Genomic DNA, 16,465 nt, shown 5'->3' with positions numbered 1-16,465 from the left:
TCTAATATTCGCGTTGGATTCTATCCACCGACTCTCGCTTTTCTTGCTTTTGTCAATTTTATAGGTGTTGTTTTCGTCGCTATCTGGGCCGAAGTAAACTTGCATTTCCCTTATGAACTCTAGTCCTCGTACCTTCTCCTCGGGTTTATTCCCCAGATCATTTGGATCTCATCTCGTTTATATCCTTAACATCTGTTGCGCTTTCGTTCATGGATATCTTGCACTAGGATGATCACTAGCCAAATCTTCCGTTAGAAGTGGTATCCTTCGGGAGAAATACATTTTGTTATGCACGGGCATTTCCTCGATATCCAGATATTACTCTCTCCTTTATCGTAGTTTATGCAACAATGTCATTTTGTGCTTCATTTCTTCTATAGGTCTAGAAGACTAAATAGGGAACATGGATGTGTCTTTATTTGAAGCCATGGCAGACTAGGATCGATTGGAGCCAGGAAATCTTTGGGCTCCAACGAACACTAGAACACTAGGCCGATTCGATGAAGCGCTCTTGCATTCACAGGGTGGACTTGTTTCACGGCAAAGAAGGTTCTTGCTGGCGGGTTTGTGCATGACTAGCAAAGGAGCGCTAGAATCAAGTCATTTGGCGGCAAGCAACCCATCATAATACGTAGGTATTTACCTGTCGATGAATTGAAGCCAAACAATTTTTGTGATCGAGGTATTCTTGGAACCCAATGTAATATGAGAGCAAAGTTTGCGTTGTGAAACAAGTGCCGTGTCTTGCAGCGAGCCATTATGCAGGTCAAGCAGCTGAGGAATCTAATATCTGATATGAAATAATGTCTCCGAGAGCTGAAGTGGCATAGTCGACAGCTTAGTGTAAACTGGAAGTCCATCTATGGAGTAGGGTGTACAACTAGTGGCTGTAGGTACATGCAACCACCGGTCCAAAGCAAGCATGATTGGACAATCATTGCAACCACTGGCCTCAGCGATTGATGAAACAATAGCTATGTGTTTTCGGAGAGTAAGACGTACTTCGCGGCGGTTGTTTATGGCTTGGGAAGCCCCCAGCCAAGTACAATTTAAAATCCCAGCCCATGATACAATGTCGAGCCGCCGATGCTATCAATGCCGCGCGCTCCCATAGTAGCGAGCCATGATGGGCAATCTTCTGCATATGTTCCGTTGCTGAAGAAACCAAGCCGCTGGTCGACGCCTCAGTCGCGTGGGGCGTATTTTGGGAACAGGGTAGGGCAGGCACTACTGCTTCAGGGAAGCGCGCGACAATGGAACCGGTGTTTTATCCCACAGATGGAAGCGGTTATCATTTGGATTCGATGGGGTATATAATAAGTCTTGGAAGCCACTTCTGGCTGGTTTGTAGTCATTGCAGCCACCTTCTTTTCTTTGGCTTGTTTATACCATACACTCATTCGTTTTATTAGTCAAGTGCTGGTCGCTTGTACACATTTCTCATTCGAACCAGAATATCATTGAGGCTTGCAGTTCATTTGGGGGCGAATTCTCCCATCCTTTCGCTCAGCCCCCTTTATTGAGTCTTGACAGCAGGACTGGTGAGCGCAAGACTCGCATCCTACGGGGCCAAAGCGATTAGCCACGCTAACCCCGTTTTAGTCGAACGCCTACGTATTGACTGATACCGTCCAATACGGTACAGCTGATACGGTTCTGTACAATACGGTCTGTCGTGTCGTACTCTGCCCATATAGAAAAAGATCTCCGTGGCCCTCCTGAGTCTTTGCTTCTTGGTAAGACTTACTTATTTCCCTCAGTGGCTCTGTCTTCTCGACCATTGCCCTAACCTTCTTCTCCATTTATCCAGATATTTCTTCACCTCCTTTTTCAACAATACACGCGCAATCTGTTCTCGCCTTGTGCTTGCGTTACTAGTACATCCCTCCAAACTGAAGCATTCGAGCCCATCGTTTCTGCGCTTTCATCATCCAACTTGTCTACCCTGTTGAGCAAGATGCCTTCCCAAAAGCCCGATCTGCATCCGTTGAAGACTCCAAAGTCATTCATATTTCCCTCGGAAATACACAAGGACTCCAAGACCCTCACCGTCGATGACATCAAACGCGAAGATGGAAGCGCAACGCCTATCACACCCCCACTAGCATATACCGATTTTCTCAATGCCCTCACACCAGTCTTTACAAGTCCGGTTAGTGCCGGGGGTTTTCCAAAATTTTCGGTCGAGAAAAGCGACCCGTCGCCAATCTCGCTGCCGTCTACTGCAACTAGTCCCGCACTATCCTCTGGGAATTCACTCAAATCGCCCGCCACACCATGTATTTCTCTTCCGCCCCCTCCTCTTGCACTGCGAAATCATCCAAGGCCCCGCCTGCGCTAAGACGACTCCGCATTCCTCAATCGCTCAAGCCATTCTCTTCAAAGGACTCTCCACGAACTGCCACCCCGTGTAGTGCAACCCCATACAGCGCGAGTCCATATAGCGCAAACCCGTGGAGTGCACTTCCTCGTAGTGCAACAAGTGCTCGGTCACCTTTCTCTCCGTCGGATTGGAAACTTCGATATCTTGAGCCACCCAAAAGTGCAACTACGAAAGCTGTGAGTGTTAGGCAAGTCGTGACTCGGACGGTCACATACAAGCGCACCCCGCTTGATCCCCCTCCGAAGGGAAAAAGACGCAAGACCCAAGAATGTCGAGATGTTTGAGCTGGTATCTTTCTCGCAATTCATTATTTGGGGCGCTCGTTTTTCATTTTTGGTTTCATTTTGATTATATGAGCAATATCGATGAGGCTTCGGGATGCGGAGCACGTTTTCGGAATCTGCCTGATCCTCAAGTCCTTATCAAACACTATTGCCTAATGGTGGGAACTACATAGGTTCTTCCTTGCTGCTTTGGTGCTGGCGTTTTTCATTTGCTGCGTTCTATCATGAGAGCGAATGTCTCGTCTCACAAGTGCAAGTCAGAAGGCGGGGTTGGGGACACGGAGTTGGCTGGGTTGGGGTTTGCAATTATGGCGTCTCTGTTTACGTGCACGATATGTTGTCAGTTATCAAAGGGTTTCGGTTTATGGGGATACGACTCGGGCTTTTTGTTTTGTCTTGGCTCTTTAATATTAGGCGTCAAAATTGGTCACCGGACCAATCTGGTAGCATTTACGGCGAATATATTCTGGTGCATTCCTCGTCTCTTACTGCTTGTTTTTTATAGGCCTTCTGCAGGCTCTCTGGATTCAATTATCCGCCGTATGATACTATAAAAATACTTGGTTTTCGGTTTTTACTAGGATGGGTTCAATCCTCTCAATACAAGTACTTTTGTTTGATATGACCTCGGGAGGCCCCTTGAAGCTTAGTGTGAGCCTCATTCGTCTCCAAGGTTGTTTTGGGTCGAGACCTCGGGCTGATCGTAAGGCAGAGAAATCCCTAGTCGATTTCGTCCTATCATGAGCTGATCTATCATCGACAACTCGCCATGTCTAATGTCTAACCACCTCCACGTGCCGAGTGCATTCAATGGTAGCTAATGACAGAACAGAAAACTCCAACACAATATCCAACGTCGGCGGGAAACAAGGAATAACCCCACTAGCGCGGTTCTTGCTTACATGCTAGGCTAGACAAGGGATCTCTAGCGTCCTCTCTGAAACTCGGAGATTTCATCATCAGCTATCAAATGCAAATTCTCTGATTCACATGTGTATATCTACCCATGTGTACCAAGATGTTCAATTGGTAACTCTTTGCCCCAATACATCCTGACAAGACTAAATCTACTATATAGTTACAGGAGATGGCAATTTGGTTCCTGAATCATGATCTACTAAGGAAGGTTGATATACCAACAAAGATATTTTTGTTGCTAAACAGAATTGAGCGAATTTGTAGCCATTTCTTTGTCGATTCGCCCCTAGATCCTGGCGCTTCGAGAAAGTTTTGAGGGCTGTCCAAAAAACGGTGCGTTGAGCATCCCGCTAAGTCTTCATATTGGGGGCTCCCAACACGTATCAGCATTTCTAATGGTCTGTATACTTTTTGCGGTAACCTTTTCCTAATGAGGCTGAGAGTGCCAAGCAGTCGGTATTCTTCTCCCACATCAATCCTTGAACGCCACTGTCTGCCTTGCGTCCTACAATACTCCGTACTCCATACGGAGTATATGGTTCAAAGTTGCAAATAGAACAAAGACTGACTCGTAGGATTGCATATCCAGTGAGGCTCAGTGCGCAGTCATCCGTCTCTAATATCTGATTGCACTGGCTCAATGTCGTATCAGACCATGACAACCGTCAGAAGACTGGTTTTATGTATCAAAGAGGGTAATATAATATACTAGTCTCAGCTTATAGATATACAGGGCAATATATTAGAATAGGTAATGCCATTGTTGAGTTACTTGGATTTACAGTATGATTTAGGCTACCTGTAGATATCTACCTAGGTAGGTACATAAATATCCCATCAATGTGAACAACCTTGAAGGGTTGGTATTGCTACATGTAATTTGTAAACTTTGCTTTTACAGACCTGCTCCACGACGTATGTATGTATACATATTATAACACCTAGGTACATGTATGTCCAGCTTACATCAGGGCCTACATACGCAGTACCTACATACCTAGGTAATATATAAGAATCGTATCTGACCTCGGAACGTGGGCATTCGAAAATTACCAAAGTATACATCAGTGTAAGACATTGTTTCCATACAACCTCAATCTGTGCTTTCACGCCTTATTTTAACTAGTGAGCCTAGTTCATACAAAAATAGCAAAGCTATTCTGAATCAAATTGCGACTATCGATTTATTGAACCTTCGAGTACGGCCCTTATGGATCCTTGGTTCAATTGTCTTCCAAGGTTGTTCAAAATGCATGTTACCGACTGTATCGATACATAGATTTACGCACCACTTGTTACATGAGACGATTCCAATCAAGCTGCAGTCATAAACTTCATTTTGTTCAACTTAAAAGCTTGCTTGAGGTGATGAGCTATGTTATTATTGACCATTGAGGAAGCATAGCAGAGCATCCAAATTTCTCTCCTTGGGAAGATTTGCGCACAGTTCCATATATGGAATTAGGCCCGGTGATAATCTCTAAGCGCCCACGCTAACCCCGTATTTACATTAGCAGGCCCATGTTGGCGGGTCAGGAGCCCGTTGAGCCCCGTTTTCGACCATGGTTGGCTCCACAAAGCCTTGGGTCCCACTGTGGAGTGTTTGTCCTCAAACTTGTGCTCCGTACTCTTTATCTAGGTACATTCACATAGTGTAGCGTGGCAAGAAGTCTCGCCACATGTTTCAACTTCCAAATTTGGCTTCGTGTTGATCTGAGGTAATGGGTTTCATAGACTGACGGAGTATATAGCTCGATTATCCAGGTACATCAATGCACATGTACTCCTTACGGGATATAATAGTCTCATATTAACTGAAGATGTGTTATTCGGTGATTGAAATCTTTGTTGTTTGTCCCGTGTCCTTCCAAGTACAGAGTAATTTCAGCAACGCTATTAATCTCGGGGCAAAAACCGGTGTGCCACCAAGGATGCAATACCCTTTCACCGACATTAGCGTGAAGACATTTCTATTAGATGCCCAACTACTCCGTACTCCGTACTCCGTACATAAGACCCTATGTTGATAAAAGTAGGGGGTAGGTAAATCTTGGCCAATGAGAGTGGGGTAATAGCCGCCGTGGCTTTGCGCATCCATTTGCTAGCTGACTTGGGATATTCCCCCATATCCCAGCTATCCGTGATCAGATTATCTCTTTTTTCAAGCCATTGTTCTAATTTTACCCTACATGGGCAGTGGGGTAGAGCTTAACACTGGAGGGTTATTTTTGGAACCAAATGGTCGGGATGTCAACTTCATATCACATACTCCCTACAGGGCTTAATATATACACCACAACACCTCATGCTCATAAAATATATCAAAGGGCTGTGGACTTGATTGCAAATGCCTTCTCTTTCTTTCTCTAAACTCCATAACATCATCAATCATTATTTTCTTGAGCATCATTCTATCCAATGTAAGCCAGAGAGAGCAAAGCTCTCGCCTGGGTTGATATACTTTCTTCTTCTTTGGTATCTTCTCTATGTCGAGTGACAATCATTTCGAACCTTTCGAGATCAGCTCTAGACGGTTTCCACCAGTCACAAGCGGCACGCCTTCTTATAACTCATCTTTCTGAGAAACTATTCACATGTGTGGCCGATCCTTCATCGTGGGTGGTCAACGCACTGTTCTAACAATAGGATCCCATGAAAATATTATGATTTCTTTCTTTCTTGGCTTACCGTTCATCCACTGAACAAAGCTGTTACGGAACTTAATAGGCTCAACGGCAAAGTTGCAGAACCTCCGAAGTGCATCTCTAGTCAACCAGTCTTTACCCACTCTTTGTCTATCACTGGCTCAGGAGGCCTTGTCGGATCATATCCTTGCTAGTGCTGCTTCGGGAGAGCTGAGGTTGCTAAACTTAGCAACGAGAGGCATACACTACAGTTCCCGAATCTTGAGCGACGATCCGTGTCAGCCTTCTTCTTCGGACTAATCAAAGTCTTCGGCTATGAATAGATCCTATTCTCAAGTCCACTAGTGTCTTATCTCCTTGACAGAAAGGCAATGCTGCCGCCGGTTCCATCTTTTGTGAACCACAATGATCAATCTACTGGCATCTGATGCTGGAACTATGTGATAGCACTGCAAAGATGGGCCATCACTTCCAAAAATAACTGTCTGTTATGGCTCTCCTCTTGACAGTGCGTTTTGGGTGCGTATCTCTTCTTTTTGGGCACTTGTTCTCAACTTGTATCATACAGTATGATACTCATACCTTTGTTGACTCTAAAGAGATCCTAATGTGGAATAGAAGGTCTTGACTCTGAATATCGTCAGCCAGCCCATGCATCTTCGTCTACTCCGTACTTTGAAACCAAAACATGTCGCGATGATGTGCCTCCAGATCTCTTCCTCAGGCGGCGATCAGCTGTGTCGACGTCGGATTTGCTCCAAGATTGCTAACTCTGGCCTGCGCGTCGTCTACGAAGACTATCAAACCTTCCTAAGTTATCTGTTTATCTATGACCAGCACAAAACTAATCCTGTCCTTCTGTCCCTTACCAATAGCTCAACATCTCGCCATTGAACTGGCTGATACATTATTTGCAGTCAACAAAGCAAATGTTGCCAGATCCACCGACCGTATGGCATTAACTTGAACCCGAACCTTCGATTGGTGGTGGATATAAATAGAATGCATGTCTTCGATGCAGGAGTGCGGGGTCTATCACACTCGACGTTGTGTGTCTGCTTGCACGGGCCTCGAAATAGGTGCTATTTTTGTGGTGATCATGTTCCTTTGAGGTGTTCCTTTCGTTGCTATTTTGGAAACCATCGTTTCATCTTTGGAGCATAAAAGGCAAGCTCCCCAACAGATAATGGTCCCCAAAAAGATGGATTCGGGACTGACTGTGAACAGGTGCAACTGGGTTCTAAATTTAGAGGCGGGGGGACAAAGCCTCCGATGTGATGTGATGCGATTGACCTTCTGTAACATGCCCCTGTAATAAGCCAGCGAATTACAGCGGACAGAAAAATCACCCCGATCCAGTTCGGTTAGAGTATCTCCCACTCGAAGCGGGCAGTCAAAGTAGGATGGAATGAACGGAGTACATAGAATGATTTTCAAAATCCCGTGATCGACCCGCCTAAAGCCCTTCGTCCCCCATTCTGGTGCGGATTATTCCCATCCCACCCAAACCAGGTCTACCTCCTTTCGTGTCTTTCTACCTGCTGAGCCGTGCATTGCCCTAAGCACGCCTCGAGTCAACCAAGTGCATATCGTCTACCCCCAACCTCAGAACGTACCGTGATTATCTTCTACCTCGCCTCCAGTCATGTCCCAAGCCACCCCCACCTTCACAGTGGACCGCGAATTTACTGAGCTTGAAACCTGCCAAACCCCCAAAGGTGGAAGTTTGTCAATAACCGCATTAGCCCGGTTCGAATTCGAAGCTGGAAAAGGAAACGATGGTACCAAAATCCTCATGATTGAGTGGGAGGACGATGATCTCTCCCGATCCATGACCGATGGGTCATGGCATGTCTCCTGGGCCGGAAAGACTTCCGTACTGCCCGCCGATGAACGGCCTAGTGATAGCTTACGCCGCTTCTACTTCTTGCTCCCACCCAATACCACCATCCCGCCTGTCGTCACGCTTTACTATGAACCGCGAATCCCCCGATCAGACGAGCCAGATCTCGCCGCCCCTCTGCCTTCTAAGCCACGGGACGCTCTCCGGCTCAATCCTCTTCCCGCTATCTTCCCCCTGAACTGGGTGCTACAGGACGTGCAGCAGGCAAGAAGGGTGTCTTGCACACAATCTGGGCGAAGAAGCGCCTTCGAGTTCTGGAGCAAGAGATCGATGCCGAGTCCCGCAACAATGTGGAAGGTATTGCGTTGCATATGGCCATTAGTGAGAAGGAGTGGATTGAGGACAACTTCGGCCTAACTGCGCGCACCGTCGACTCTGTCTCCGGCAGCCATGAGTCCTCAGTCTATCCTACAGGGCCAGCGACACCCGTGTCGCCCGTCAGTGGAAAAAAGCTAAGCGACAAGCTTAAAGGATTAAAGCTCCAGACAAGTGAGAAGGACCTGTCAGTAAACGGAGGTATGTTGCTTCGCCCCCATAAATTTTCTATCAGCTACATTCGTGATGCTAACATCAATCAGGCTCAGATTCCAATGCCGCCCACCTACTTTCGCCTCAATCTCCCGATGTTGCTGTCTCATCGTTCAGCTCATTCCGCAATGTTGCCCATAGACACATTCACTCTATGCCGACACCAGACACCAATCCCACACCGACACCAGACTCTCACACTAATCCCTCCGGCCCCGAATCACTCAAGCCAGTTGCACTTTTCCCACCCTCGGTTTTGCAGGAAGCTCAGCAAAACCATAACCCCACCGGTTTCGCGGCTATGGGCACGATTTCGCGCACTGCAAGCAACGATTCCGGTGAGGATTTGTTCGCGAAGGCCCTGAGCCCACGCTCACCAGATCTCCCTCGAAGCCCTTTCTCATTTTGTTGAACTTGACTTTTTTATACATGATATGATCTCATCCCATCTTTCACGACTTCGCGCAATGATTCCCCTTCTGCGGTGCTATACCATATGTCCACACTACATGCATCTATGATCATATGTCCATCCTTTTTGTTATGTTAATATGCTCCAAATGCATATCATGCCTCATTGCTGCATTTTCATTTGCTATCTTTTTCTTGCATGGATATGCCATACCATATCTATGGGTCCCATATATATGTACATAAACGAAGGTCGAAGTTGGCGACCCCTTGACAACGAAGAAAACAAGGCATCTTCAATGATTTTCCTTTTGCGACAGTAAATTCTCATCTTCGTAGTTGATTAGAGAGAGAATTACAGCTAGCAAGTCATCACACTATCCCACCAGACAGAACCCCACATCCCGAGAGTAAAACACAAGCGCAAGAGAAACAAATAACATTAAATTAGTTGTTCTTCTTCCGCTGGCTACCCTGTCGACCAGGCTTACCAGCAGTCGCAGTCGACGCACCGGAAGAAGCAGCAGTCGCCTCACCAGACTCCTTCTCAGCCTTCTTGGTAGCAAAGGACTCATCTTCCTGAGCATCCTTGCGCTCCGCATACCACTGTCCAGCCTGCAGCACCAAGATACCGACAAGGACCAGCGCGAGAATAGTATTGCTAGCAGAGAGAACCTTGAGCGAGTCCTCACGGTCGAGGATCTGTTCCTTCTCTTCGGCGTTGGTGGCCAGGGCGGCGCCATACTGGCCGGCAGTCGCAAGGCGCAGACCCTTGACGATGTTGGCGATGTAGACTGTCACGCCGCACATGTAGAGGACCAGCGAGGCGCCGTCAAACAGCATGTTGGACTCGGAGGGCTTGAAGAGTTTGGCGAGGAGACCGGCCAGACCGAGGAAGATGACGATGTGCAGGATGCGTGGGATGAGTGGGGGCGAGGCGTGGAGGAAGCGGAGGTGTGCTTCGAGGTAGTCATAGTGCGCGGCTGGGGTAGTCACGGTGGACCACAGGATCGGGTAGTCATAGGGGAAGAGGGAGAAGATAATGCCCAGGAAGAAACAGGTTGCTGGTTGGGGAAGGGGGTTAGATGATTTGCGGTCTCGTGGCCTCTTCGCCGTTGGGGTCCGGGGAAAATCTGGGGATTGCGATGGGGACTTACGGCAGACGATGAGGAAGGTCGCGAACGACCCGCTTTTGAAGGCCATTGTGAAAATACGGAGAGCAGAGTTCTGAGGGTGTGAGATGTAAAGAAGAGAGGATTAGGGGCGAAAGCTGAAGTCTGGTATCGCTAAGCGGCTGCCGCCAAGCCCTCGGGAGATAACATTGGCAAATTCGAGACTCTCGTTCGACTCTCGACTACTCGATTAGGTGCATGTCTCAGAATTAAGTGGCATTCGCTTTTGTTAAACAAGTGTATGGTACAGATTTCAACGCCTATAGCGCCGTTTTCATAAATAATGCGAGTGGTATCTTCCCAGAATATCCCGTAAATGCAAATGTACATAAAAACATCATCGCTGGTATCGAGGCAGCGACTCGTCTGCATGCGCAGTCCCGCCCACCAGCTGGTCGTCTTCATCGAACACAGGCGCACTGGGCTCATTACTGGGCCCGTGGCCATTGGCCTCGTCTTGGGGTGCGCTCGCCTGGTCCTCGAGCCGTTGGCGCTCAAGCTCTTGTTTGTCGTCGCCTGAGACACGTGGCGCACTAGGCCCGGCAGAAGTGCCGTTCACACCGACAGTCTGCAGAATCTCTGCAGACCGAACAGTATGCGGCCTCCCGCTTGTATCTGGTGAAGGCACGTGCTGGTAGTCTTGAAGATGATGATCATCCGGCAAAACCGGCGCGGTCGGAACCTCCATTGGTAGTGTGGATGGTCCTGCCTCGTCTTCATCCGGCGGTTGGCTTGGCAAGAGAGCTTCCTCGTGGCGTCGTACTCGAGCTTTCTCGTCGACTGGCTCCTCAACTTCCGGAGGCGCAACCATAGGGTCCATGGACTGGAAGTGTTCAGGGTACTCTTCAGCGTACTCTGCCCAATCTGTCTCCTCGGGGAAATAGGCCACCTGTATCCCATGTTCACCATGAGAATTAGGCATCGAACTGGTCTCTGGCCACCCTTCTCCCTCAACGGGATTAACTTTAATTGCAGCTGGAGAAGGTACCATTTGTGATGTTGTCGAGTCGCCAGCTGTAGATGATGTACGCTTCGTGGATTTCCCTCGCCGTGAATCGCGCGTCCCAACAACGACTTCAAAGGCCACCGATATCACTCCCTTTTCACGGCGAATCGAATCCGTGTCCAAGATGTTGCCAGCCCAATTAGCAGTAACGCCGCTTGAATCGGTTGGATTTAGAACCTGTCCGCTGGGCGAAAAATTAGGACCACCGGAGGTCATGTTGAAACGCGGGATGAAGCGGTCCGGTGAAGTGATCTTTCCACGCAAGTCCGTTACAACCTCCACATAGTACCGAAAATTGATCATGGCTCCCGGTACACGGGTGATGGTTGGAAACGCGTCTTCTGGTATTCGGATAGAAGTTTTTATGATTGCAGTCATGGTACTTGGATCAACGATCAGCGGAGCAAATGTCTGCGACAAGTCTTTGCGAAAGGTGCTGCTTGTCCGACTCGTTCCCAAGGTAAGACCTCCAAGCCCAGTCCGTGATCGAGGATAGCAATCTTCATAGACTGGCTTTTTCCCAGCTACCGTAGTGCCCATGGGGATTGCGGGGTGTAAATCAATGCGACCTTGTCGATATAAAGTGATCATAATTCCATGTGCACTGCGCACTTGTTTACAATGGTTGATCGTGACTGTTATAGGCAGGGTGTCGCCAGGGAGCACGCCGGCGCGCAGAAGTTCGGCCTTTGCGGTGATGGTTTTATCTGATAGGGACGGGGTCACACTGCGACTGTCACTGTTTTGTCCACCGGTGCTTGCTGATGAACCGGGATCACTGGCGATGCGAAAGCTCTGGCTGCTTTCGCTGGGTCGGCTGGATGAGCTGACATTACTTGGCGAAGGGCTCAGTGGTGGTATGATATCTATAGATGGTGCTGCGCCACTAATAGGAGTATCGACCGAGGATGTGTCAGGCCCTGCAGTTGCGTCGGAACTTGTTGATTTGGCTTTCCCCCTCGGTTTCGAACGTTTTGTGATCGGTTCCAATGTAACAATGCGGGCCCTGGGTGCAGGGAAGGGTGCGATATCGATGTTTTCTAAAATATTGACTCGCTTTCGGCAGGAGAGCGTAGGGTTCATGGTAGTCGGTCGAGTAAGGGTAGAGGTAAGTGAGTAGCCGATGATTCCGCGCTCAAACTGCAGATTTCCACCTGGTTAGCATAGTCGAATAAAGTGGCGGCATAAGCAAACGCACGTTGATGCTGCTGGGAAGTGCATAAGGAGGAAGCCCCATTTCAAATCGAAACTTGTATATGCCCTCCTTTAGACGTCCGTCGCCACATAGAACAACTTCATCTTCAAACAAAGTTGCCAATCCATTGCCCAAATATTCAGCACCGCGTCGACCCCGTCCTGGTCCTAAGAATCCCAAGTCCGGGGTTATCTCCCCAGCCGGAATCGCGTTCTTGAACACCTTGACATAGCCGTGGAGGCATATCACAATATGAGTGATGCGAACGGGTCGCACAACGGTCACGACAACGGTGCCTTTGATGACATCACCGGGGAAATATGAGCGCCATGGGTCATCTGGATCGATGTAAAAGTCGGTAATGCCGCGATTCCGTTGACCGAGGGGGGAGCGAAACTTGGACAGGAGAGAGTTGCGATTCCGACTGGCCGGCAAGGTAGGTTGGGTGGGAGGGTTGGCGGACATGACACACGGACACTATCTACTGCATCTATACAAGACAGTATGGCAGGGGGGTGAGAGGGAAGGTGGGGATGATAGACTGCAACCGCTTTGGCACCGATCGGACAGACACGCCGGTGGACTCTGGAGAAGCACGGAATGGCGGGGAAAGGTCAGACAGACCAGTAGGCAGTCAGCCTACGTCAATGGAACCGATCGAGCGACACGATAAGTAGATCGGTTTGTCGAGGGGTCTGGCGTCCAGGGCCAGTGCACCGGACACGGTCTGGTTCCAAACGTTGACGAAATGTATCCTTCTTCACGAGCGAGATTCCCCGGGTCCAAAGAAAGGAATGGGAATTATGATCGAAGGCCACTACACCACATTGTTTCTCGTGGCATCGGGGCGCGAGGCAGGAGTTCGACGGTACCCCCGCCGGGAAGTCGTGTCTCGCAGGGTCAGGCCGTAAGATAAGAGTGGATAATGCAGGTTGGGGAGGAATGACAGATTCGAATAGGACCAATGGGCCGGTGTCGCTGAATGCTAGGACCTGCAGGCGAGAGCCCAGAACAAAGTCGGGAGAGAGGGAGGCGCGACTGGAGATAGCGCGAGAGTTGGAGGAATGTGGGACTCGAGAACGCACGAGCCAACGTCAAGAGGCGATCGAGGGAGGGGTGATTCTAGGAGTCCGGAGTAAAGGAGGAGGGGGGATATGAATAAAGAGAGAGAGAGAGAGAGATGAATTGACGAGACAGAAGTCGGGAGTTTGCGATAAGCCGGGAGGCGGAGGACCCAAGGGCTTTCGATTCGCGTGTCGAAGGGTCAAGCTTCTCTTGGTGGCTCAACTAGTTTCCCCTTTTCTGGGCAATTTATGTGGATTATCACTTCGGGGATACTTGCGATACGGTGACTTAGGAATGACCCTGTTTTTAGGGAGGATTTTGTTTCACAATTTCTGACGCATCATTTCCCAAGGATGCCATGTGCTAAGCAATCCTAAGCTTTTTTGTCAAACGGATGCACCGGATCTCTTTGATTCCCCAGCTCTAGCCTAGATCACAGAGGCCCTCGCCGTCCACGTATTCGTCTCCATAACACTCCCGCAGGATCCCCTCAATGATTTGTCGGTCCCCGCCTGCTAACTTGCGCAAGTATTCCTCCAGTATGTAGATATTATCCGTCCACTGCAGTGCCTGCTGTCGGAACTCCGCTAGCTCCTCTTGGACTTGCTTCACACCCTTGCTGTTGAGCGAATTGAGGGGTCCAGAGAGTTGGGCCTCTGCAATCCGTACCCGATCAACTGCGGCTTGAAGCTCGGCTTTTTGGGCCATGAGAGTCTCCCTTTCATCTTCCTCGTCGGTCTCCTCCCCTCGGCGTAAGGTCTCAGCGGCCAACGCCGCTTCCGCATCGGCGCAAGACTTCCGGACTTTCTCCACCTCTTCTGTCACCTGGGCCAACTGGCGCTCTTGATTATGCTTTTCATCACTGGTGAAGCTCCAGTACCAGTTCCCACTGCCGATCTTTTCCACTCGTATCTGACCCTCGTCGGTTAAAGCTTGGATGTATTCCTTGACCTGGATGCCGTTGATTGATGCAACCGAGGGCAGTATCTTTTCTAGATCCTTGAGCGTGTGACAGGTCCCAGTACTGCGGAGATGAGTCAAGATCAAATCCTGTTTCGCGCTTTTGGACAATTTGGGCTGGTCAGAATGCGTCAGTAGTCTCGCTTGGATGACCCAGAATAAGGCACAGACCAACGTGGCGTACCATTTTGAAAGAGCTTTGATCAAATAACTTGAAGTATATTCATCAAGAAAGCTTACCAGCCCATGCTTCCCTCATTGGGCACATGTAGGACAGCTAAGCATTCGGTGGAGGCGCAGGTTGGGAGTCCCGGTCAGGAGTTCCCCCGAGTACAACTGGAGGTTTACCTGTCACGCGGCACCAACGCACGAGAGTACAGGCTCATCTTCCGTGTCTGATGCGCCTGATTCTGATAATTTTCCTTTCGGACTATTTATAGGATTTCTTTGCTTCTGCTTCGCCAGCACATTGGCTATGACTAGGATGTAATCTACTGGGACTCTTCATGGAGTATTGCTGTAAACAGTTCATTTGGCATGATCAAATCATGTAAATTCGGGTCTGCACCAGACCAGAGTAAATCTGATATGATCTTCTCCGTGAAGGCTCGATTGAGCCAGTTCCTGGAAGACCCTAATTGAGTTAGACGTGTCGCGTGAGACAAAATTTCTGCTGCAACGGAAACAAAGTCTTATGGCAACACATGTCGCGCCGATCTCAGCCAGAATGGAACCGAAGCTGCTGCACGATGCACAGCATATCAATCTACTTGGCGAGGGCCTCTCGGCAGCCCTGCAAATCGGCTAGATGTTGGCCAGTTTCAACGCGGCAATTTCTCGCCCCTGGAAGTAACCATGTTTGCATGGCTCCATTTCGAACATTCGGTGTAGCCGAAGCCGCACAGGGAGACGCAGCAGTGCTATTGTCTTACAAAGCACGCAGTAAAGCCTGACTGTTGCCTCTTGATGTGCCAAATAGCGGTGACGGGGACTAGGATATACGCCGAAACCATGTGCAGGGTGGCTGTGCCACGGCAGTACATGAGGTGACCCAATTCGCCTCCGAGGGGTATGGCCGAAGGTTTGCAAGATCGCGTGTAGTTTGCTACAGCTGCAGATGTCAAAAGGCTCCGAGAATATTCGGTTGCGGAGAAATGGATGCAACATCACAAGGAAGATCCCAATGGCATCTCACCAAATTATCTTCAATCATCGAGTTCGGTGTCAAAGTCAGTTGTCGCAGAAACGGAACGAGCTAATTTGCGTCGTTTTGATCTTTTTCGAATGTTACTGTTCGCACGTTTCCTTCGAGGTGGTCGTGCTGCCGAATGAGTTGTGGTGTCGCTCTCGACCCCCGTCTTTTCGTCCTCCTCCTCCGATAGCTCCCGTCCTTCGACCAGGGCCAGATCCCCTGTCTCGCCTAGTCCCTCTTTGGCCATCTCCTCTATCAAGATCCCCATTGCAAGCAACGCCGTCTCATCCATGGTCTGGTGGTCATCTTTGCCGTTATCTGCTGTAGCGTACTGGTAGTAGTCGGCTGCATAAGCATGTATCGCCTCGAGGAGCTCGGAGTTTGGGAGAGTTTGATCAAAGGGAAGAGTTTCATGGGCGAAATAAGATTTCTCCCCAATTGAATCTTCTAGAATATCCTTTCTGCGGTAAAGAAGCTCTTCTGGACGCAGAGTTCGAGCGCTTGATGAGGTTGTGTCACGGTATTGAGAGGCAAGTAGATGGCATGCGAGGACACCCCGACGATTGACGCGACCTAGCTTTAATTAGTTCTCATTTCGCTTATGGGGACGAGCTAGCAAACATACCAGCTATCGCATCGTAGACATTGGCGCGACGGTGCCTCGAGCGCTTATCGTCCGGGAGGTCCTCGTGATCCTCATCTGGCTCAACAAAAGTGTCTTCATCCACACCCAGTTGTCTAGTGGCAGACATGCTTCAGGTTTGCCGGGATACCAGTCAAGTTTTGGCAAATCAAAAAATAAT

The 16,465-nt window shown here is 49.0% G+C and overlaps 6 protein-coding genes across 6 annotated transcripts; 2 read left to right on the top strand and 4 right to left on the bottom strand.

The window, feature by feature from the left end:
* Positions 1-1,957: 1,957 nt before the first annotated feature.
* Positions 1,958-2,667, top strand: N7457_009061 (uncharacterized protein; the record flags this gene model as incomplete). The annotated part of the gene is made up of 2 exons (XM_057180104.1): positions 1,958-2,152; positions 2,233-2,667. The coding sequence occupies 2 exons, from the start codon at positions 1,958-1,960 to the stop codon at positions 2,665-2,667; spliced, it is 630 nt and encodes a 209-aa protein (XP_057028490.1).
* A 5,208-nt stretch (positions 2,668-7,875) lies between these two features.
* On the top strand, positions 7,876-9,073 carry N7457_009060 (uncharacterized protein; the record flags this gene model as incomplete). Its single annotated transcript, XM_057180103.1, has 3 exons — positions 7,876-8,346; positions 8,373-8,649; positions 8,712-9,073. 3 exons carry the CDS (start codon positions 7,876-7,878, stop codon positions 9,071-9,073), a joined length of 1,110 nt encoding a protein of 369 aa, XP_057028489.1.
* Positions 9,074-9,519: 446 nt separating this feature from the next.
* Positions 9,520-10,275, bottom strand: N7457_009059 (putative secretory component protein shr3; the record flags this gene model as incomplete). Its single annotated transcript, XM_057180102.1, has 2 exons — positions 9,520-10,136; positions 10,230-10,275. The coding sequence occupies 2 exons, from the start codon at positions 10,273-10,275 to the stop codon at positions 9,520-9,522; spliced, it is 663 nt and encodes a 220-aa protein (XP_057028488.1).
* Positions 10,276-10,581: 306 nt separating this feature from the next.
* On the bottom strand, positions 10,582-12,910 carry rim8 (pH response protein PalF; the record flags this gene model as incomplete). Its single annotated transcript, XM_057180101.1, has 2 exons — positions 10,582-12,390; positions 12,449-12,910. 2 exons carry the CDS (start codon positions 12,908-12,910, stop codon positions 10,582-10,584), a joined length of 2,271 nt encoding a protein of 756 aa, XP_057028487.1.
* Positions 12,911-13,933: 1,023 nt separating this feature from the next.
* N7457_009057 (putative GAJ protein) lies at positions 13,934-14,657 on the bottom strand (the record flags this gene model as incomplete). Its single annotated transcript, XM_057180100.1, has 2 exons — positions 13,934-14,587; positions 14,655-14,657. 2 exons carry the CDS (start codon positions 14,655-14,657, stop codon positions 13,934-13,936), a joined length of 657 nt encoding a protein of 218 aa, XP_057028486.1.
* Positions 14,658-15,675: 1,018 nt separating this feature from the next.
* N7457_009056 (uncharacterized protein) lies at positions 15,676-16,414 on the bottom strand (the record flags this gene model as incomplete). Its single annotated transcript, XM_057180099.1, has 2 exons — positions 15,676-16,235; positions 16,288-16,414. The coding sequence occupies 2 exons, from the start codon at positions 16,412-16,414 to the stop codon at positions 15,676-15,678; spliced, it is 687 nt and encodes a 228-aa protein (XP_057028485.1).
* Between the last annotated feature and the right edge of the window lie 51 nt (positions 16,415-16,465).

The sequence above is a fragment of the Penicillium paradoxum genome (genome assembly GCF_028828445.1).
Source record: "Penicillium paradoxum strain IBT 22861 chromosome Unknown utg000007l_segment0_segment0, whole genome shotgun sequence".
Classification (NCBI taxonomy): Eukaryota; Fungi; Ascomycota; class Eurotiomycetes; order Eurotiales; family Aspergillaceae; genus Penicillium; species Penicillium paradoxum.
The sequence above is the reverse complement of the archived record's forward strand: the minus strand, read 5'-3'. Positions and strand labels throughout refer to the sequence as shown.